The sequence below is a fragment of the Notolepis coatsorum genome (assembly GCF_963971535.1).
Source record: "Notolepis coatsorum genome assembly, chromosome: 1".
NCBI classification, from domain to species: Eukaryota; Metazoa; Chordata; class Actinopteri; order Aulopiformes; family Paralepididae; genus Notolepis; species Notolepis coatsorum.
The window spans coordinates 78581135-78604376 of record NC_140165.1 but is presented as its reverse complement, the minus strand read 5'-3'; the positions used below and the strand labels follow the sequence as shown (position 1 = coordinate 78604376).

General features: G+C 45.0%; 1 protein-coding gene across 1 annotated transcript in view; it reads right to left on the bottom strand.

Annotated features, from left to right (window-relative positions):
• Positions 1–648: 648 nt before the first annotated feature.
• LOC311235886 (uncharacterized protein) overlaps positions 649–23242 on the bottom strand; it is an 86282-nt gene continuing 63688 nt past the window's right edge. The window contains 11 exon segments of the mRNA XM_084323413.1: positions 649–4377; positions 5650–5744; positions 5827–5998; positions 6920–6954; positions 8697–8971; positions 9379–9437; positions 11127–11327; positions 12575–12610; positions 12612–12879; positions 15245–15539; positions 16039–16110. Of these exon segments, the coding sequence (XP_084179539.1) occupies positions 4270–4377; positions 5650–5744; positions 5827–5998; positions 6920–6954; positions 8697–8971; positions 9379–9437; positions 11127–11327; positions 12575–12610; positions 12612–12879; positions 15245–15539; positions 16039–16110 (1616 nt within the window). The 3' untranslated portion in view covers positions 649–4269.

Here is a 23242-nt window from a genome sequence, read left to right as displayed (position 1 = left end):
GTACTTAAAATATATCAAATATAATAGCAATAGGGGCGGCTGGGTGGCACAGCGGACATTGCGCTCGTCACCAACGCAAGAGACACCGGGTTCAAATCCGCGTTGCCTCCGGCTTGGACCGGCCGTCATACTGGCTCAATTGGCAGAGTCAGCGGGTAGAAGTCGATGGGTGGTAATCTGGACGTTGTGGACAGCGACTCCTACAGGTCGGTTGGGGGACGCCTGCACAGCAGAGACAGGAAATAGCGGGGGTAGTGTGAGCCTCCCACATGTTACACCTCGCCAATTAGAGTCCGCGCTTCTTACATAACTACAGAAAAATTATCTATTAAATTGGATTATTTTGTCAAATAAATTTGGTTCAGAACACGCCCCAAAAAAGGTTCAGGTCATCGACCATAAGACTTCAAAATGACGATGAGGGACTGAAACCTTGCAGGTGATTTCCCCCCCTGATGTCTCCACCCCCCCCCCCCCCCTTTCTTCACACCTTACTTCAAAAAACCTCCTTTTTTCTCTTTCACCTTCCCCCACCCAAACCATAATTTTACCCCCCTCCCCACATAGACAAAACTAGCACTATATCTTTGTATGGTGTGGTGGTTGGGCTTTGAGTTACAAAGTGGTCAAACATCTAGTCGGTTTTATTTGGATTAAAAAGTTTATTTGGAACGTTCAGATAATGCATTAAAACATTTGTTACAAAGCTATTAAAATATCTTCCCGCAGGCCTATCTGTCTCAAATACTCTGTCAGAGACACACACAGACACACACACACCTGTCGCCCGACACGTCGGAACCACAGAGGGCTACACTAGCATCCGCCTCCCACTAGATCCGACCCATCAGGCTAATACACCTGTTACAGTCATCATTAATAAGTAGGTAACACTTTACTTTTGAGGGCATGATAATAATGATTAAGTACCTCGGAACTAATGAGGAACTATGTTAATAATGATGAAGCACTTAGGAACTAATGAGGAACTATATGTTAATAAACCATTAATTAACCATCAGTTACTCAAGTCTCAGACCCAATTTCTCAGTGCAGAGAAATCCTTCCAGAATGTCTTCCACTTCACTCCCAGCGACATATTCAGTAAAGAATTAGAACTATTACAACTACCTAACGACATATTCAGTAAAGAACTAGAACTATTAGAACTAGCCAACGACGGGCGGTTAGGTGGCCGAGCGGAGATTGCGTTCGTCACCAACCCCGGAGCTGTGAGCTGGATTCGCCTGTTCGAATCCAGCTCACAGCTCCGGGGGTTGTCACCAGCTTGGCTGGCCGTCCGCACTAATACAATTGGCTGTATTAGAGGGTGGGAGAAGCTGGCGGGGTGGGTCCGGGTCGTTGTAAACAGCGACTCCTACAGTTCGGTCGGGGCGCCTGCTAAGCGCGGATAGGACTTGAGGGGGATAGTGTGATCCTCCCACACGCTACGCCCTCTCAATGAGAATCCGCGCTGCCAGGTGAAAAGAAGCGGTGATTGGCTGGACGTGTGTCGGAGGAAGCACGTGGTAGCCTCCACTCTCCCAGATGATCTGACTGTGGGGGGTAAGTGCGCAGCGACCAGGAAGGGACTGGGAATTGGCATACGACTAACATTGGGATGGGAGAAAATCTGAGGAAAATGGAGGGGGAAAAAGATCAAAAAAAAAAGAACTACCCAACGACACATTCAGTAAAGAATTAGAACTATCCCCATTACCCCTTGCTTACCTAATTCCAAAGGTTAACCATCAGTTTAACATCTTCCTACACTTTATTAACGTTTTTCATTAGTTCCTCGGTATGTAATCATTATTCAAATATAGTTCATTAATTCCTAGGTACTTGATCATTATTTGTGCCCCTTTTAAGTAAAGCGATACCTGTAAGTACATGTCATATAACTAGCATATTAACATACAGAAAAGCACTTGGGGTGAGTAATGAGTATAACTCATATTTCCTGGTGTCGAGTCCTAGGAGGTGAGAGAGAATCTCTCCCGAGATGAAACTAGTGTTTTAACACAAAAAGATAACGCGACATTAGAAAGTAGAAAGTAGTCATTTCAGGAGGGTTAATGTGTCGACCATAAACGCAATCGGTCGTGGCTAGACAGCGTACACACACTTCGTAGATTTTTCATCTTGAGAAGTTATATATAAACTTAACCATTACCTTAACATAACCCTTACCTTAACCTCACACGAGGCACCATAAAGAATTACGTGCGATCAATCGATTATAACGCATTTCAGTGAAACACGGATACCTTCTAGCCACGACCTTCAATCCGTTGACCGACACTTGTCATACGAGGCTGCGTTGACGAGACTGTCTCCATTTTCTGAAACGGCTTTTGGAATGTGTAAAAATAAGGACCAAACTGGGTCATTTAGCAGTTTTAGTACAACTGGTTACGACTGGCAGACATATTCTTCTCTCTTTCTCTCAAACCTTTCAAGACAAGATGGTCTAAGTTGGTCACTCACTTCCTATCTCTAGGCACTCATCTCTAAAGGCATTCTGGGTGGTGTAGTTTAGTTTAAGAGATTCCAACTCTAACCTAGAAAGACTGCTTTTAAAAAAATGTTTTGTTTCAAGCAAACTCAGGGGGCATAACTGTTGAGTCCTTAGAGGCTGAATAATGCATTATCAAATTATCCTTTAGGAAGGTAGGATGTTACGAAGTCGACAGCAATGGGTTTGGAACTCAACAGCAATGGGTTTGGAACTCAACAGCAAAGGGTTTGGAACCATTTCATTGATACAGATACAAATAGGTCTAGAAGGATTCAGAAACAAGACAATGGACTTAAAAGCCTATTTTCAGTCGTCACTGAGATAGTGTCGTCTGTAACCAAGGCGACCCTTGTGTTCAGTGTTCTCAAGTCGTCAAAGCATCGCTGGTAAATAGTGTTCTGTTCTGTTAGTGTTGTCGTGGTGACAGTAATCCCATCTGCTAGGTCTCAATCTCCAAGAAAATGGCGGGCAAGATTGTCCGTTGCCATGGCAATGGCGGTTTAGAGTCCTCCTTCGTCAAGGTAACCTCCTGTGAAAGGTGTTATCAAACAATCGCCAAGGCAACGCCGGAGGGCAGTGTTCCTGTCATCAAGGCTAATCAGGTTGGTCGTGTTCTCGTCGTTATGGCGACAGCCGTCCGCTGGTAATGTCCTTGGTTGCCACGGCAATGTTGGTGCGGAGCCGTCGATCACTAGATCGAACCGATCCCAAATGTTTTCTGTGTGGAGTCCTCAAGATTAGCTCGATTAGTTTCCGACCAAAAGCACCAGCTCACTCCTCAAACTCTCAGGACGTCGTTATCACTGGAATGTTTATAGAAATACACTGAAATACTCTCACTTGAAATGTAACGGTTGGTTTGGTAGCACGTCGCTTTGAAACAAAAGCACCCACTGAATGTTCCTTTAAAAACATTATTTATGATCCAAGTTGCAGACATTTTGCAGCGGCCATATGGAACCCAACCTGAGCATCTGGGAGCAGGAAGTCCATGGCGTATAGCTAAAAGGCTAAAATAATGTACTAGCAAGCATTGTTGTGATGAAGAGGAGCAGTGTTACATCATGGATGATGATTGGTTGTAACTACAGTGTATGTTGTGATGGTGGATGATGTAGCTTGTGTTGTGTGGGTGTCTGGCAGATGGATTTGTATTATTCCCACTATCCGCTGGGTGCATACTATGACCTTTATCGTGTTTTGCAACAGAGTACAGAAATTCAAGAAGCCTATTGGAACGTGAGGTTCCGATATGATTTGATTCATATATCTGCATTATTTTATCCCACTTTATGCTTTGCTCTTGCTGCTCGTTTTACACTGATTTTATGTCTTATTTCTTACTGATGTGAAGCACTTTGAACTGCAATCCCCTGTATGAAAGGTGCTATACAAATAAAGTTATTATTATGCAGAGAGCGAGAGAAAGAGAGGAGGGGGAGGAGCTACTAAGTTGTGCATCAAGCATTTATATTAATACAACAGTCTGATTATGAGACTAGACAGCTTTTAGACTGTCTGCTATCAGACCCTTTATATTAATACAACAGTCTGGCTGTGAGACTATGTCCCTCCTAGTGGGTAATGGAGTCGTGTCATTTCGAAGATGCCAAAGGAATGAAAAGAGATCCGATCAGAGACCATGCTTCCTGGTCGCCATGTTGTGGTCATCGTGTCCGGCCTGGATCACCAGGCTCTTCGTCTGGGCGTCTCTGGTTCAGGTGGATGACATTCAACTGGATTTCCTCCTATATATGGGAAATGTAGTTCTTAGGGATGATCCCACGCTTCCCGCCTACGACTCCCATAATCCACTGCTCGTCCACAGGCTCCACCTCTGTTACCGTGTCCCCAACCTGAGAGAGAGAGAGATTAACCCTTTCACTTCCACACAACAAATGGTTAACCCTTTCACTACCACACTACAGAAGGTTAACCCTTTCACTACCAACTACAGACAAAAGGTTAACATTTTGTAGTATGGTAGTGAAAGGGTTAAGAGAAAAAAAAGTATTAACTCATTGGCCACCAAGAACGAGAATACTCGTTTTTCGTTGCCAACGGTTGAGCGCCAAAAACAAGTTCTCGTTTTTAGACCCTGATATTTTTCCTTTGATCCCTATTCTAAATACCCGCGCGGACCTCCCTGTGTCTCCCTGGCAACGCTGCCTACGTTAAAATTGCAATGGCGATCGAATCCCGCCAGGTGGCAGTATCGCCTACCTTTTGAACTGGGTATCTGGTCTCTGGGTCTTTCTCTCTCTGTGAATCTGGCTGCAGGAACTCCTCCCCCTCAGAGGGAATCAGGACACAGCAATCAGTCAGAGATTTGATCGCCTCAAACCTATTGTTTCCCGTATGATAGCCATGCCCAATATACACGAGTAATTGCGATCGCGATGGGACGACTGGGATTATTAATTTTGGAGTACCTTCTGACTAAGGTACGGTCTATTTTAGGTGTATTTGACCGAACCTAAAACATGCTTTTGTATCGATCAGTGTCGTGTTTTACCAAACCTAAAACTTTTTGGTAACGATCGCAGCTTCGAGGTAAAACGACCCCCCCCCCCCCCCCTTGATGATTTTGTGAAGAAACAAATATATATGGTATATACCTTTGATTTGGAAATATTTGGAGTTTCAGGCGAGCAACCCGAACGATTTGGGCATATGCATATAACACGTCATATCTCGCAATCTAGAAAAAAAAATACTAGATTATTTTGGAAAGGGGCTATGTTTAGCTTGGAATAGCACACAAACTACAGTATGTAGAAATTAACTGGTTCGTCAGTGTTGGACTATAAACAATGCCTGTCAAATGAGCCATACTATTGTCTCCATAGCTATAATACAGAACACACGATGGGTCCGCAAACATCGCTAAAATGGTCAATACACACTCTTCAAAACACTGAACAACTGGAAAAGCATAATATTACTGTTCCACTGTGACTTGATCCAGTAACATTATAATCCAATTTATAATGTTTTTGTTGATATTTCTCACATATCAGCAACTGTTTTTCCATTACCATGTACACAACGGTTGCTATGGTTACAGCAAGCCGTGCTGGAAGAAAAAGCACACAAACAAATATTCTGTGCGAGGCCTCTCGTCGTACCTTCAGTGTCAGTTCATTCTCACTCTCTGCTGTGAAGTCAAACAGTGCCGTGGCCACACCCCTAACATCCGACGTCTGCCCTGGGATTGGCCGAGCTGGAACCAGAAAGAGGAAGAGGTTACACAGCCACTAAGTGCGTGTGTGTGTGCGCATGTGTGTGTGCGTGTGTGTACTCACCACAGGTCTGTGTGAAGGCAGCAGGGTAGGTACCCTCTCGTCCATCAAACCTCCCTCTCCTCCATTCAGTGTCTATGTGTTGAATCACTCTGATCAGCGCCCCCTTGTGGAATGTCAGGTCCTCTGCGGTCTGGCCTAGGAAGTCAAACAGAGCTAGAGCCCACTCTTCGGCCTGGAGGGACAGAGAGACAAGCATTTCTACACATGAAGAAGACATTATCTACACACGAAGACATTCTCTACACACGAAGACATTCTCTACACACGAAGACAAGACATTCTCTACACACAAAGACATTCTCTACACACGAAGACATTCTCTACACACGAAGACATTCTCTACACACGAAGACATTCTCTACACACGAAGGCAAGACATTCTCTACACACAAAGACATTCTCTACACATGGAGACATTCTCTCTACACACAAAGACATTCTCTACACATGGAGACATTCTCTCTACACACAGACATTCTCTACACATGAAGACATTCTCTACACATGAAGACATTCCTAAATGAAGACATTCTCTACACATGAAGACATTCTCTACACATGAAGACATTCTCTCTCTACACATGAAGACATTCTCTCTCTACACATGAAGACATTCCTAAATGAAGACATTCATACACATGAACATTCCAAAATGAAGACATTTCTACACAAAGAAATTCTTACACATGAAGACATTCCTACACACACCCACACACGCATACAGAGACATAGACTGTGAATCACACACAAACCAAATGAGCACAAAAAAAAAAACCACACATTATCATCGTCAAAGATGGATACACTGCTGTTCACCACAATCTCTCTGCTAACACAATGAGGCATATTAAAGGTGCTATAGCTAAGATGCAGCCACTAGAGCACCAACATGTCATTTATCCAATCAGGTGCATTCCACGCACGCAACATAAATTTTGGACCTGCCAAAATAATTTATATTAATCAATATATATATTTTTTTTTCTAAAAGTACTGTGGACGTTTTTTTTTGTTATTTTTAATGATTACTCCACATAAATGTTTTATCTATAGCACCTTTAAAGGACTGAAGGGTAAACAGGTTGTAGCTCACCTGTATTTCTGGGTTCTGGGAGCTCTTTGGTCCGACTGAAAGAATACAAGCAACACATTTTAAGATGTAAATATTAACTTTGGCAACACAACCATATATTCACCATTGTCATTTAACACTTTAACTGCCGGAAGACGCTTTTAGGCGTCCTTCCCCGCCATGCTCAAGTTGCCGAGGACGCCGTAACTCGTCTTTGATATCAATATTTCAAAAATCTGTGATCGAAATCATATTTTCTTTCCGGAGCCCTGAGATGTACTGGTGAGCTCCCATCAACTGTTTAACGGTTCGAGAGCGCCATCTGGTGGCCGATCGGCCAAGAGGGAGGGGCTCGCCAAACAGGAAGTGCTCATCCTATGTGCTCCGGGCACTCGCGATCGGTAGCCGGACTCCATCTCAACACACTGGATGATCAATCGCTCGCCCTAACTCAATAAACAACGTTATTTGGACGTATATAGTATTATACAACCTGGAAATGGTTCATCCGGATAAACATCCCATAATCGAAAACGGTCTACACCACGCTGATCGTCCAACGGCGCGAGGAAGATACGGTAAGATTCAGCGTTATTTTTGAACGTGTTCGATATAAACTGCTCTGATGAACATATGACCCACACTAGATGAATGATATAACGCTGCCCACGGAATTATAAACGATCCCCCGCCCATCCGGTCATCATCAGATGATACGTAGAAACTTCTAGAAGTACGTCCAATTGAAATTTTTTATATCGCGCCGATTGCCATCAAACTGTATTTCATCATCAATATAATGCATTTGGGGCTATAGATCACGTTCTGAAGAAAGCTGCAGAAAGAGATGAAAACATACTTATACATTAGACCATATTTTACTATGAATATGTGAATGAAAAAGTTTAACGTTGCTACACAATGAACAATACATATAGGACTTTGAATGGGCCCTAATAATGGCAATTTAGCAATAGAATTTAAAAAGTTATAGCCCTGCAAAGAAGGGGTACTTATCCATAGACAAATAGAGCTGGCAACCTATGGTATATCATGAATTTAGCCTTAGGCAATCAAAGTGTTAACATGTAAATATGAACCCTTTCACTACCACACTACAGAAGGTTAACCTTTCACTACCACACTACAAGCAGTTAACCGTCTGTAGTGTGGTAGTGAAAGGGTTAACCTTCTGTAGTGTGGTAGTGAAAGGGTTAACCTTCTGTGGTAGTGGACGGGTTAACCCTTTGTCATGTGGCAGTGAAAAGGTTAACCTTCTGTATTGTCGCAGTGAAAAGGTTAACCGTTTTGGTAGTGTGGTAGTGAAAGGGTTAAAGATGGAAGCGCCATTTACAGCAGCGCAAGGGCGGGAGGTTGATTTGATTGAAAAAAGTTGTAGAACGCGCTCACCTCACTAGACTCGACACTGGGTGTTGTAACCTCTGATACTATACATAAAAAATAGGGAAACAAGTCCAGACACGCACTCCAGGTTTTTCACATTTATTGGCAGCCTGAAATCATATGACGTTTCAGTGTGAACAGAAGGTGCGTGAACAGAAGGTGTTTTCACACCGAAACGTCATGATTTCAGGGTGCCAATAAATGTGAAAAACCTGGAGCGCGTGCCTGGACTTGTTTTTCCCCTATTTTTAGGTTGATTTGATTGACATCCTAAAGTACCTGCTCACTGGACGGCGCAGGTCAAAATCTTGTTCTATTGGCCTATTTTGTTTTGAGGTTCGCCCTCAGAGTGCAGAGTGACGCAGGTCACGCAGTCGGTACGTTTGGCGCTCACCAGAAATCTCACCAGAACCCTCACCAGAACTCGCCACCACCGCCTCTGTGGCTGCCGGGTCGGCCTTGGTCTCCCCCGGTGGCGGCAACGTCGATGGGAGGGCCTCCACTATTTTGACGAAGTTGAGAGGGAAGATTCCTATTCGCCCGTGGAGTTGGCCCCGCCCCCACTCCTCTCCAATGATCTCCTCGAGAGCGATGACATCACCTTGGGAGAAAGTGAGTTCGTCCTCCTCTTCTCCTTCATAGTCGAACACGCCCACACACCTAGGACCACTACACACACACACATAGAAACAGGTATATACACACACAGACACATATTGGCTGGTACAGGTGTGTGTGTGTGTGTGTGTGTGTGTGTGTGTGTGTGTGTGTGTGTGTGTGTGTGTGTGTGTCTCTCACTTGGCTGCTACAGGTGTGTGTGTATCTCACCTAGCTGGTACAGGTGTGTGTGTGTGTGTGTGTGTGTATCTCACCTGGCTGCAACAGGTGTGTGTGTGTGTGTGTGTGTGTCTCACCTAGCTGGTACAGGTGTGTGTGTGTGTGTGTGTATCTCACCTGGCTGCAACAGGTAAGTGTGTGTGTGTGTGTGTGTGTGTGTGTGTGTGTGTGTGTGTGTGTGTGTGTGTGTGTGTGTGTGTGTGTGTGTGTGTGTGTGTGTGTGTGTGTGTGTCTCTAACCTGGTTGCCTCAGGCTCTGGCAGGCCTTTGTGCTCAGCAGGTTGTAGAGGCAGGATGGACTGGATCACAAAACAGACAGGGGGCTTAATGTAGAAGAGTTGTCGAGAGACAGAACATGTTGGTAGGTTTTCTGTCAGATGATCACGTATCCTCCTCCCAACACGTCAATGGGATTCAGGGTTAAAAATCAGTAAAATGCCTGTTTAACCCTTTCACTACCACTACAGAAGGTTAACCCTTTACTAGCACACCACAGACGGTTAAACGTCTGTAGTGTGCTAGTAAAGGGTTAACCTGCTGTAGTGTGGTAGTGAAAGGGTTAACCCTTTGTTGTATGGCAGTGAAAGGGTTAACCTTCTGTAGTGTGGTAGTGAAAGGGTTAACCCTTTGTCGTATGGCAGTGAAAGGGTTAACCTTCTGTATTGTCGCAGTGAAAGGGTTAACCATTTGGCAGTGAAAGGGTTAAAGGGACATTTCACCTATAATTCACGAACGTTCTGAGACCTCTTAACGTAGCCTGAGAATACCTAGCGGGAGCGTTAGATGGAGAGTTCTTGAGTCAGGAATAGCCAGAAATTCGTATATTAGGTAAGAGGTGTTGACCGCGTCGCTAGGTGTGTTGTTGGAATACCTCAGCGTGCCTGATGAATGGTGCGTTCAGTCGATCCTTGTTAAGTCAGAAACATACTATTGGACACCACTAAGACCAAATATAATGGCTTTAATAAATAACAATTTGTGTTGGAAATATCAGACAGAAACAGGCACTTTATTACATTGCATTTGGGAACGCCCGATTATTCAACCCCTTTGGAGAACAATTCTGGAATATCTGGGCAACTGAGTGGGAAGAAAATGACTAATATCTCTAAGATTATGCCTTCTAGGGGACAGACGTCAAATACACAATATGTTAAGTGGAGAAAGTTCAGTAATTATGGTAGGTATGACAGTGGCTACTAGGACAATACTTAAGACACTAGAAAACCCCATCTCCAGTGAAAGTAGAAGAGTGGGCCAATTGTGACTATAAATGTATCACATTGACTAATAAGCCTGTAATATGAATGTTAGCTGTGTTGTAATTAACGTTATATTCATTTCGGTTGCATGGATAATCTTCCTGGTCATTATGTCATTATTAGTATGTCCCTTATGCTACCGATTTATTTGTATTACTGATATCAAGCAAAGTCACATAACATGACTAGTAAAATATCATGTACCAAAAGTAAAAGCAATAAAAACTAATTATAAAAAAAAAGAAAAATGTATCGCGTGACCAAGTCATATTTATAATAATAATAATAATAACTTCGTTTTATATAGCGCCTTTCAGAGGACTCGCTTTACATAGGGAGGGGGGGGGGGGGGGGGGGGGAGATGACAAATTAACAACATAGTGGACAGACACAACATATACATATAGAGTGAGAAAGTTAGGGGTTGAAGGCCAAGTTGAAGAGGTGGGTTTTGAGCAGTTTTTTATGAGGGAGGGGATAGCTTTCAGCTGCTACAAAGTCAGGACCAATCAGATCCAAGGTAGCAGATTCAGTCCGATGATTCAACCTCTCTCTCTTGATGCAGATGGTTTGATCAACCTGCATGAATCCCAATATCAGTCATATTTCTGATAATGTCATGATTACTCCATGTGCAGAATATGTTTGCCCCACACCAGGTGAAAGGTCACTGAAGTGATGTCACGACTCGCAACAGGAGTATTGTTAATCTCTATGATACTTTACCTGAGATTCTGACAGGCCCTCAGAAACTGGTTTTGATTGGCTGTCTAGATCGAGGATAGGATCTGGTTGGACGTCCAGGTCTAGGAGACATTTTGATTGGTTGACGAGAGGGGTGATGACCGTTTGACCCCTCCCCTCCTCTAGTAAACACTCTGAGGGGGCGGGGCTTGGGTCATCCAGGACAACCAGAACTTCCTGTTTCTGAAACATGACCAAATAAGGTGTTAGCAGGAGAGGAGAGCAGTGTTAATTCAGTGGTATACACTTAGTTGATGTTCTTGTTCCAGGGTCAAATCCGTTCCCATCCTTTAAACTAACATGATAAAGCTAGCAATATATAAAGGTCATATTTGCGGGCATCTGTCATCGGATGTACAATCAGTTCATATTATATACAACCATTTCCACCGTATATCGTTTCAGTTTGTCAGCTTAATATGATGGTAGCTTAGCATCGTACATGGCTAGCTAGCCAAGATGGCCAACAGCTAGCTAACATTAGCTCCTCTATGAAGGCTGTATTTCTGTATTTCCAAATACGGTGGAAGGTATTGTTTTTTTTTTTTAAATGCAAATATGAACATTTCAAACCAGAAGTGTCGTAAAACGTTCCCAATCTTCAAAATACTGTCAGAAGTCTTCAATATGGTAATTCAGCCTATGCCGGCTATTTTTGGTATAAGAGAAGAAAACAATGAGAATCCATCTGAGCCTAAACTCCAGATAATAAGATTACTTATCTATGCGTGAGCAGATGGATGAAGCTAGATCTGTGGGCAATCTGCGCGTGCGGAGTTCAGGAGGAGGTGCGGAGAAGTGATTATAGCTCGGCCGAGAAAGTGCCGATCGACTTGGGATTGGTCGCTCCGTGTTCAGGAGACTCATGTCTACCGATATTATCAACCGATATTGGAATTAAAATGTAATATCGGAAATGATCGGTATCGGTTTAAAAAAATAAATAATATTTTTTCCCCCATTTATTTACCCAGGCAAAAATACATTTTATTGTGAAAAGTATGCATAATGTTGTGTTAATTCCATGACAAGAGATATGTAATGTTAATTACCTGAAATTAATCGGTTGATATCGGTATCGGAAATTAAGAGTTGGACAATATCGGTATATCGGATATCGGTAAAAAAGCCAACATCGAACATCCCTACTTTTAGTTCCTTGAAAAGTAGTTCCTGGGAATAAAAGTAGTTCCTGGGGAAGTAGTTCCTGGGACTGAAAGTAGTTCCTGGGGGGACTAAAAGTAGTTCATGCGGGAACTACAAGTAGTTCCTGTGGGAACTAAAAGTAGTTCATGGGGGGACTAAAAGTAGTTCCTTGGAGTAAAAGTAGTTCCTGGGGGGACTAAAAGTAGTTCCTGGGGGGACTAAAAGTAGTTCCTGGGACTAAAAGCAGGCGGTACTTTGGGTGGAACCCGTGCGTGTGTTCTTACCACATAAAGAGGGTGTCCAGGTGTCGGGCGGGGGGGGCAGCGGGGGGGGGCCTCTCTTTGGGGCCTTTTCACCCTGTGTCTGATTGGCTGGTAGAGGCGAGGGGGTGGGACCATTGTTGGAAGCAGGATGCTGAATGGCCGGAGGAGGGGGTGAAGGGGCGGGGCCCGTCTTGGCAGGAGGGAGCTGGTTCGCCGAAGATGAGGAAGTGGAGTTGACAGTGGGAGGGGGCGGTCGGCCGGGGCTGTTTTTCATTGGCGGAGGACGGAGGGGGAGGAGCTTCACCGCTGATGGCCTAGAGAGAGGCCTAGAGAGAGAGAGAGAGAGAGATGCAGGGGGGAGGAGAGGAAGAGGGGGAGAATTTGTAGAAGACGGGGAGATAGAGAGAGGGGGAAGAGAATTTTTCAAATTATTATTATCATTTTAAACTATTTTTATTATTTGTATTACTGAATGAAACTGTAAACAGAGAGCCTATTGGGATGCTAGATCTTAGGAGGGAGGGAGGGAGGGAGGGAGGGGGTTAGAACCTCATCTCTTAGGAGGGAGGGAGGGAGGGAGGGGGGGCGGGTTAGAACCTCATCTCTTAGGAGGGAGGGAGGGAGGGAGGGAGGGGGGGCGGGTTAGAACCTCATCTCTTAGGAGGGAGGGAGGGAGGGAGGGAGGGGGGGCGGGTTAGAACCTCATCTCTTAGGAGGGAGGGAGGGAGGGGGGGCGAGTTAGAACCTCATCTCTTAGGAGGGAGGGAGGGAGGGAGGGGGTTAGAACCTCATCTCTTAGGAAGGAGGGAGGGAGGGGGGTTAGAACCTCATCTCTTAGGAGGGAGGTAGGGAGGGGGGGTTAGAACCTCATCTCTTAGGAGGGAGGGAGGGAGGGGGGTTAGAACCTCATCTCTTAGGAGGGAGGGAGGGGGGGCGGGTTAGAACCTCATCTCTTAGGAAGGAGGGAGGGAGGGGGGTTAGAACCTCATCTCTTAGGAGGGAGGGAGGGGGGAGGGTTAGAACCTCATCTCTTAGGAAGGAGGGAGGGAGGGGGGGTTAGAACCTCATCTCTTAGGAGGGAGGGAGGGTGGGGGGTTAGAACCTCATCTCTTAGGGAGGGGGGAGGGGGGGGGGTTAGAACCTCATCTCTTAGGAGGGAGGGGGGAGGGGGGTTAGAACCTCATCTCTTAGGAGGGAGGGAGGGTGGGGGGTTAGAACCTCATCTCTTAGGAGGGAGGGGGGAGGGGGGGTTAGAACCTCATATCTTAGGAGGGAGGGGGGTTAGAACCTCATCTCTTAGGAGGGAGGGGGGAGGGGGGTTAGAACCTCATCTCTTAGGAGGGAGGGGGGGGTTAGAACCTCATCTCTTAGGGAGGGAGGGAGGGGGGGGGGTTAGAACCTCATATCGTAGGGAGGGAGGGAGGGGGGGGGGTTAGAACCTCATATCTTAGGAAGGAGGGAGGGAGGGGGTTAGAACCTCATATCTTAGGAGGGAGGGAGGGGGGGTTAGAACTAGGGATGTCCGATATTATCGGCCGATATCGGCATTAAAATGTGATATCGGAAAATATCGGTATCGGTTTTCAAATTTTCTTTTATTTTTATTTTTTACATTTCTATAGAAATTATGTCCAATATTATCGGCCTACCGATATTATCGGCCGATATCGGCATTAAAATGTGATATCGGAAAATATCGGCATTAAAATGTGATATCGGTTGATATCGGTAAAAAAGCCAATATCGAGCATCCCTAGTTAGAACCTCATCTCTTAGGAAGGAGGGAGGGAGGGGGGGGGGGTTAGAAGCTCATCTCTTAGGAAGGAGGGAGGGGGGGGGGGGGGGTTAGAACCTCATCTCTTAGGAAGGAGGGAGGGGGGGGGTTAGAACCTCATCTCTTAGGAAGGAGGGAGGGGGGGTTAGAACCTCATCTCTTAGGAAGGAGGGAGGGGGGGGGTTAGAACCTCATCTCTTAGGAAGGAGGGAGGGGGGGTTAGAACCTCATCTCTTAGGAAGGAGGGAGGGGGGGTTAGAACCTCATCTCTTAGGAAGGAGGGAGGGGGGGTTAGGACCTCATCTCTTACCGTGGAGGGATGGATGGAGGGAGGGAGGGAGGGTTAGGACCTCATCTCTTATCGTGGAGGGAGGGATGGCGGGAGGGAGAGAGGGAGGGAGGGAGGGAGGGTTAGGACCTCATCTCTTATCGTGGAGGGAGGGATGGAGGGAGGGAGGGAGGGAAGGCGGGAGGGAGGGAGGGTTCGAACCTCATCTCTTATCGTGGAGGGATGGATGGAGGGAGGGTTAGAAGCTCATCTCTTACCGTGGAGGGATGGATGGAAGGAGGAGGGAGGGAGGGTTAGGACCTCATCTCTTACCGTGGAGGGATGGATGGATGGAGGGAGGGAGGGAGGGAGGGTTAGGACCTCATCTCTTACCGTGGAGGGATGGATGGATGGAGGGAGGGAGGGAGGGAGGGTTAGGACCTCATCTCTTACCGTGGAGGGATGGATGGATGGATGGAGGGAGGGAGGGAGGGAGGGAGGGTTAGGACCTCATCTCTTACCGTGGAGGGATGGATGGATGGATGGAGGGAGGGAGGGAGGGAGGGAGGGAGGGTTAGGACCTCATCTCTTACCGTGGAGGGAGGGAGGGTGGGAGGGAGCGAGGGAGGGTTAGGACCTCATCTCTTACCGTGGAGGGAGGGTCTCTGAGGAGGTTGGAGTCACACGGTCTGCTCTGGTCTGAGGCTGAGGGCTCCTCCTTTGAGCTGGAGCAGGGGCTGGAGATTTTGGGGCTAAGGCCGGGACAGGGGTTGGGACGGTAGGCTTTGGGCCCGGGGCTAGGGTAGGGGCTGAGATGGGGCCTTGGGGTTTAGCTGGGACAGAAGCACGGCTAGGGGTTGGGGTTGGAGGTTTGGGTAGGGCTGGGGCTGTGGCGGCTGGGGGTATTGGGGAGGGTCCTGTGAGCTTGGAGACCAGAGATGGAGCTGGGGAGATGGGGTTGGAAGGCAGAGAAGAATCAATTATAACCACAGTCATGTCAACAACATTCTAATACAGGGTGGCAACATCATCTCTCTTTCTCTCCCTCTATCTCCCCCTCTCCCTCTCCATCCCCCTCTCCCCCTCGCCCTCTCTCCCTCTCTCCCTCTCATAAAACAGTGGTGGCTATGTTGTTCTTGCACAATCATGGCATTTATTCTTTCACGTGGGGTGTGTTGCATAATAAAGTACTGCTGTGCTCATTAACACACACACACACACACACAGGCACACACACACACACGCACACACACACACGTTGCTAAATGCAACCACATGTATTTCCAAATAACAACAGATCCTAGTTTGCAGCGTTAAGCTCTCCAAACACTCCATTGTATTGCAACTATAGCCAGCTTAAATCTTATACACACACACACATCCGCTCTAACATGCATGCACACACACACAGAAAGCCCCCGCCTCTCTCTCTCTCCGTCTTACCGCTGCCTCTGCGCGGAGCGTTGAGTGTAGGTGGTTTGGTGGGCAGGCTGGGGCGACTGCTTCCTGCTTTCACTACAACAACACAAGGATGGCTATTATTCAACCAACAATAACTGTCTGGGCGACGTTGTTTAGTACAAGTGGACGTCTCAACATATTTGTACTGATCGCACTGGACCCTCTGGTTGTCCAGATAAATGAGACAGACATGTCCCTTCTGTCTCACTTCATTTCCCGTTGACAACATTGCCCTCTCATGTTGTCTAAAAAACAGAAAGAAGCATTTCATATAAAAGTATTCTGTATTTTTGTATGACAACTAATAAAGAAACTTGAACTAAAAGCCTGCCCAATATATTGCCAGTCAACTAAAGGGTCCTAGTAGACTTAACACTATGATCGCCGGGGACGAGTTAAGACGTCATTCCTAGCCATGCTCATTCTGCCGAAGACGCCGTAACTCGTCTTTGATGTCAATATTTCAAAAATCTGTCATCGAAATCATATTTCCTTTCCGGAGCCCTGAGATGTACTGGTGAGCTCCACTCAACTGTCTAACGGTTCGAGACCGCCATCTGGTGGCCGATCGGCAGATCGGCCAAGAGGGAGGGGCGCGCCAAACAGGAAGTGCTCATCCATATGTGCTCCGGGCACTCGCGATCGGTAGCCGGACTCCATCTCAACACACTGGATGATCAATCGCTCGCTCTAACTCAATAAACAACGTTATTTGGACGTATATAGTATTATACAACCTGGAAATGGTTCATCAGGATCAACATCCCATAATCGAAAACGGTCTACTCCACGCTGATCGTCCAACGGCGCGAGGAACATACGCTAAGATTCAGCGTTATTTTCGAACTTATTCCATATAAACTGCTATGATGAACATATGACCCACTCTGGATGAATCATCTAACGCTGCCCACGGAATTATAAACGATCCCCCGCCCATCCGGTTATCATCAGATCATACGTAGATCATTCTAGAAGTACGTCCAGTTGAAATTTTTCATCTCGCACAGATTCCTACCAAACTGTATTTGATCATCAATATAATGCATTTGGGGCTATAAATCACGTTCTGAAGAAAGCTGCAGAAAACGATAAAAACATACTTATACTTTAGACCATATTTTAGTATGAATATGTGAATGAAAAAGTTTAACGTTGCTACACCCTGAACAATACATATAGGACATTGAATGGGCCATAATAATGGCAGTTTAGCAATAGAATTTAAAAAGTTATAGCCCTGCAAAGAAGGGGAACTTCTCCATAGACAAATAGAGCTGGCGAGGGATGGTAAATTATGAATTTAACCCATGGCGATTAAAGTGTTAACTTAACTATTTAAAAAAAATTAAAGCAGCTATAGGGAGGTGTAGTCCGACGTCACTTTAGTTTCCCGCGCGGTCCACCCGTATAGGGAGGTGTAGTCTGACGTCACTTTAGTTTCCCGTGCGGTCCACCCGTATAGGGAGGTGTAGTCCGACGTCACTTTAGTTTCCCGCACGGTCCACCCGTATAGGGAGGTGTAGTCCGACGTCACTTTAGTTTCCCGCGCGGTCCACCCGTATAGGGAGGTGTAGTCCGACGTCACTTTAGTTTCCCGTGCGGTCCACCCGTATAGGGAGGTGTAGTCCGACGTCACTTTAGTTTCCTGTGCGGTCCACCCGTATAGGGAGGTGTAGTCCGACATCACTTTAGTTTCACGTGTGGTCCACCCGTATAGGGAGGTGTAGTCCGACATCACTTTAGTTTCACGTGTGGTCCACCCGTATAGGGAGGTGTAGTCCGACGTCACTTTAGTTTCACGTGTGGTCCACCCGTATAGGGAGGTGTAGTCCAATGTCACTTTAGTTTCCCGCGCGGTCCACCCGTATAGGGAGGTGTAGTCCGACGTCACTTTAGTTTCCTGTGCGGTCCACCCGTATAGGGAGGTGTAGTCCGACGTCACTTTAGTTTCCTGTGCGGTCCACCCGTATAGGGAGGTGTAGTCCGACGTCACTTCAGTTTCCTGTGCGGTCCACCCGTATAGGGAGGTGTAGTCCGACGTCACTTTAGTTTCCTGTGCGGTCCACCCGTATAGGGAGGTGTAGTCCGACGTCACTTTAGTTTCCTGTGCGGTCCACCCGTATAGGGAGGTGTAGTCCGACGTCACTTCAGTTTCCTGTGCGGTCCACCCGTATAGGGAGGTGTAGTCCGACGTCACTTTAGTTTCCTGTGCGGTCCACCCGTATAGGGAGGTGTAGTCCGACGTCACTTTAGTTTCCTGTGCGGTCCACCCGTATAGGGATTTATCATTGGGAAAATGTATTATCGGCTATTGTAATAATTCTGCCTCATGAACATTGGCAAGCTTTCCATGTTTGCACAAAATTAGTTCCGTTCTATCACAAATTTTTGGTTGAAATAAAATGATAGGTAATTATTTCACAGATTAATTGCGAATTGTTTCATGTTGAGCAATAGATTGTGGATGAATACACACAGAAAGGTACACCATGCCAATGTTCATGCTTTATTTGTTTTAAACGAGACGATTTAGAAATGTGTCCATTGAAAATACATTGCAATTTCAAGCGAGGTGGACCGGCCGGAAACAACACCACATAACCACTACACCTCCCTATACGAGCATTTAACTGGTCAATACGGATGCCTCTCTACAGATGCATCATAGTGTGGCCTTAAAGGCAGTGGCCAGATCCGCTACCGGTTTACGCGCACAATAACAATACTCAACCAGTAGGGGCGACTTTTCGTCTCTCCCGTCTGGATTTTCGCAAAAGTTTTCATTTATCAACAAGAAGAGGACTTCAATATATATCTATTTCAGTGGATCTTAGTTAGAAGATGATTATAAGTATAATGTTGTTGTGTTTACTGTATGTGAAGTAGACTTGTGGGGACTGTAATTGGTCGTTGTTGATGTGATTAGGAAAGATGACGACAGATTGAGGTGAGGTGAATAAATTAGTGCGGTGAAACGTTGTGCCTTAACACATTGGACGCCAGACCAGAGTATAGTCGGGTTAACTCGCCGACGCTTGAGCGCCAATCACGAGTATAGTCGGGTTTTAATCGTTATTTCTTTTATTAGCGATATCCATTCATTTTCATCCATCCAACCTGATGTTATCGTTGGGAATGGGTCTGAGCTCGCAAAAGGACAAATACCGCCGCCTATCGTCTCCCGGATGGTATTGCACATCATTGGATTGGATTGGCTGGGACTGTGCGTAAAAAAAATAAAGTCCGGTCCAGGTTTTCCTTCTCGGGCATGCAGTATCGTTATACCACATTGACTGGGGACACTGAGCAGCGTGGATTATGTGTTTTGGATATATAATGTTGGATCAATAAATGCGATCAATATTTGGAATGGCGATCAGGAATTGGATTAATCTTTTTGCAGAACATCTAATGTGAGGTAAGGACTCTATGTTACCAATCTTGGGTTAATCAGATGTTTCTTTCACAGCGATCACAACGTGTGTGTGTGTGTGTGTGTGCGTGTGCGTGTGTGCGTGCCGTTGGCGCCGACCAATGCACGGATAATCGATTTTTCAGCCCGCTTCTGTATCGTGCATGAGGACACATATACTATCGATAATCTAACGTTTATTTTAAAACGATTCATAAATCAGCCGAAAAATGACAACGTGTTTTGTAGGGCTGACCCCTATTAGTCGATTAGTCGACTAATTGGTCGAAAGGAGCCGTAGTCGACTGCCAACCTCTTAGTCGAATACAAAAAAATATATATATATATATAAATTATAAAAGTTTTTTATTTTTTTTATCATTCTTTCCAAAAGAAAAGAGGCCTAGAAGCGTGGCTAACGCTAATGGCATGCATACCAGAGGCTAACTGCCTAAGAAAACAGGCACAGAGGCACTGAAAAGAGGATTTCACCTGTCTAATGAACACACTAGACCAGACAAATATCAAGATGTATCCATCAGTGGACCAATTGCATGCTTTTGCAGAGGACAAGAAGCCTTCAGTCGACTCCTTCAGACATTAAGCACCCCCACAGCCCAAATGGAATGATAATAATCATTTAAAAAAATAATATATATATTATATATATATATTATTATAAATTTTTTTTAGTCGACTAATAATAATAATAATAATAACTTTATTTGTATAGCACTTTTCATACAGAGGTTGCAGTTCAAAGTGCTTCACAACAGTAAAAAATACAGGCATAAGCAAGCATAAAAAGATAGACAGGTAGCAAGGTATGGCAAATCACAGTGTTTCACATTAGGATCTAGCATCCCAATAGGCTCTCCGCTTACAGTTTTCAGTAACACAAATAGTAAAAATAGTTTAAAATGATTCAGTTTAAAAATAGTCAAAATTATAAAATAGAACGGACATAAAAAATACAGGCATGAGCGATAATAGTCGACTAACGTCAAATTTTGGCCAATCATAGTCGACTATCCAAATGCTTAGTCGGGGAAAGCCCTAGTGTTTTGTGTATTCCACTAAAGGGCTATTATCGCGTCTTTCTCTGGAATTACTAGAAATCACCAAAACTATACTCGTATTCAAAACGGTATAAAGCGGAAATGTACAGATGAAAAAACAATCCGTTTTGTACATGTTGACTGCAAGCAACTCACGAATTGTGCTGAATGTGTTAATGTATCTAATAATTTATACAATCTTGTTTGTAGAATTTATCTGTACATATCAGCTCTACCTGTGATTATAAAAGAACAGCGATTCGCTGCACCAGTCTACTCCACTGCTCTTTTATAATCACATGTAGAACTGATATTTATCATGAGTTAAATTAAGAATCTTCTTGGACATTTTAAATCCATGATTTTAAACCATTTTATCCGTGTATCATCTGTGTATGTATTTAATATCGGATTTAAAAACCAATAACGGGATGTTTTTCCTTGTTTTGATTTTGTTCTGAAGTCGAAAATAGAACAGGAGAAAATGGGATATTTTATTGTTTTTGATTTTGTCATTTAACATTTGCGATTTGTTGTGTAGTTGAATGACTAATTCAATCAGAAAGCAGTAACACAACAGTTGCAATGTTGTGTTACTGCTGTTCTCGGCATAAGCCCCAATAAGACCGTCACCAGAGCTCAGCGATGCCGCTCGCGTGAGCATATTCTCCCCGCTGGTGATCGCAGCACGGAGGGTCGCGGACCAGCCTGGCAGCATTCATTTGTAGCTATAAAGACATATTCATAATCCAACATATGTGTAAAGAAACAACATATTCCGATTGGAAGGACTCCCAGCTCCTTCCTGCTCGTGTCTCACAGGGCTGAGCTGTGCACGGCTTTAGTCTCACTCGAGTGAGGAGGAGCGGAACTTCGGAAGACCGCTGGTTCTCCAACATACAGCGGTGTGCTCTTCAGAATGTACCGGGAGAAACGTTTACTGTACCCCGCAGACATAATAAGCATATAAGCAGTGCTTACTAACGTTATTAGTTACGTTATTTCTGACCGAATTAGTCATTCATTTGTCTAGCACAGTCTCTAACAGTGTAACAGTAAGAAGCATTTTGGGTAAAAGCAGGGAGCGAAATTAAGTTTTTGACTCACCGGCCAGTGGCGGGTAGATGGGAAGAGTCTACCCGCCAAGCATATTTCTTACCTGCCAATATATATTTTATATATACAATTTTTTTTTTAAATAAAATATATATTATATAATCATACTTGTAGTTGTATTATCTGCGAGACATCGCCACCACGCAATAAGTCAAAATGCTTGCTATCTGCAAACAGCTCCACTGTCTGTTTTGGCTGTGTTGCTCTTCTAGAAAAATAATCCTTTCAGGGTTGCCTATTGAAATACTGTACACTTTCCTACTGTACACTTTCCTGATTAATTGAAATGGGGGACCCTGATGTAAACAAGACGAAAGTCTTTCTCTGGTCTGCATCCCCTTAACAATTGTGTGTATTGAGCTGTACTGTATTGTACCGATTCTGCAATCTGTTAATAAAGTTTTCAATCAATCAATCAATCACACCTCCAGTACAGAAACATTGTTTGAGTTTGCGTGTCAGGTAACCATTGATTGACAGTCGAGTCTGCCAATTACATCACATCGCTTGCACTCCGGTGCTGCAGCTGGACCCATTGCCCACCTCTGCTGTTGATAACGCTAGCCAAGTTATTATACACACAGATACACAGTGGGCCAGTGACTTTGGTGTAGGGGTGTAACAATGCATCGATCCTAAGGGGGAAATTCAACTGCATCGATTTGAAAATGTTAGAATAGATTATCGCAATTTTAATGTGTACACGTTATGTTATTGTCATGTCCGTTACAGCCAACACACCGACATACGCTACTGCATCAACGTTATGATTAACAAAGCAAGGCATTCGTTTTGTTGCATTAACGTTATATTACTATTGCTATCGATAAATCTAGGTGTTCTAAAATCTATTGCTATTGGTAAGAGAGACTATAATAAGTTGGTGTCTCGGAAAACGAGAGCCCTGATCGCGGAGTTTCAGGAAGTAAACAAGAAAAATGAGAGCTTCCGATTGGTCATTTGCTTTATTTCCCATGAAACCAGTCACTTCACTCTACTGTGATTGGACCGTTGGCTTGAGTGCAATGTGGGACTTGTAGTTTTTTAACGATCTCGCAGCGGAGGAAAAAAAAGACGAGAGAGGCTATAATCTGTATTCGCACAGCGTGCGCGTAATTGATTTTTACCGTTCGCATACAAATATTTTTAGGGGCCTGCTTATGAACTACACGTCTACACGCCACACGGCGGGCAGCCCTCTAAGTGTCATGCGCCAAAGGTAAAAACAGACCGCCCCTGGCGGGCGGAGGGCTTTAGTTTCGGTCCCTGGGTAAAAGTATTCTGTACTTCTGTATGACAACAATGTATGCCTTTCAAATGTTAAATGATTAAATGATACACAGCGAAATCTACGCTCTCGCCTCTCATCCTGCTTTCGCCAACGGCAGCGATGTGAAAGACGAAGCGAACTCCAGCAGTAGCGCGCTTGCCGCTGGGGCTGCCGCGGGGCGTGGCCGCGGCGGGTCACGTGCCTGTCGGGGCCAATCCGGCCTACCCCGGAAATAGGAACGGTTGCGGAACTGATACAGGCCACCAGGTAAGGTAGGTGAGATAGGGTGTGTGTTAGGTGAGTTACTCACCAGGTAAGGTAGGTGAG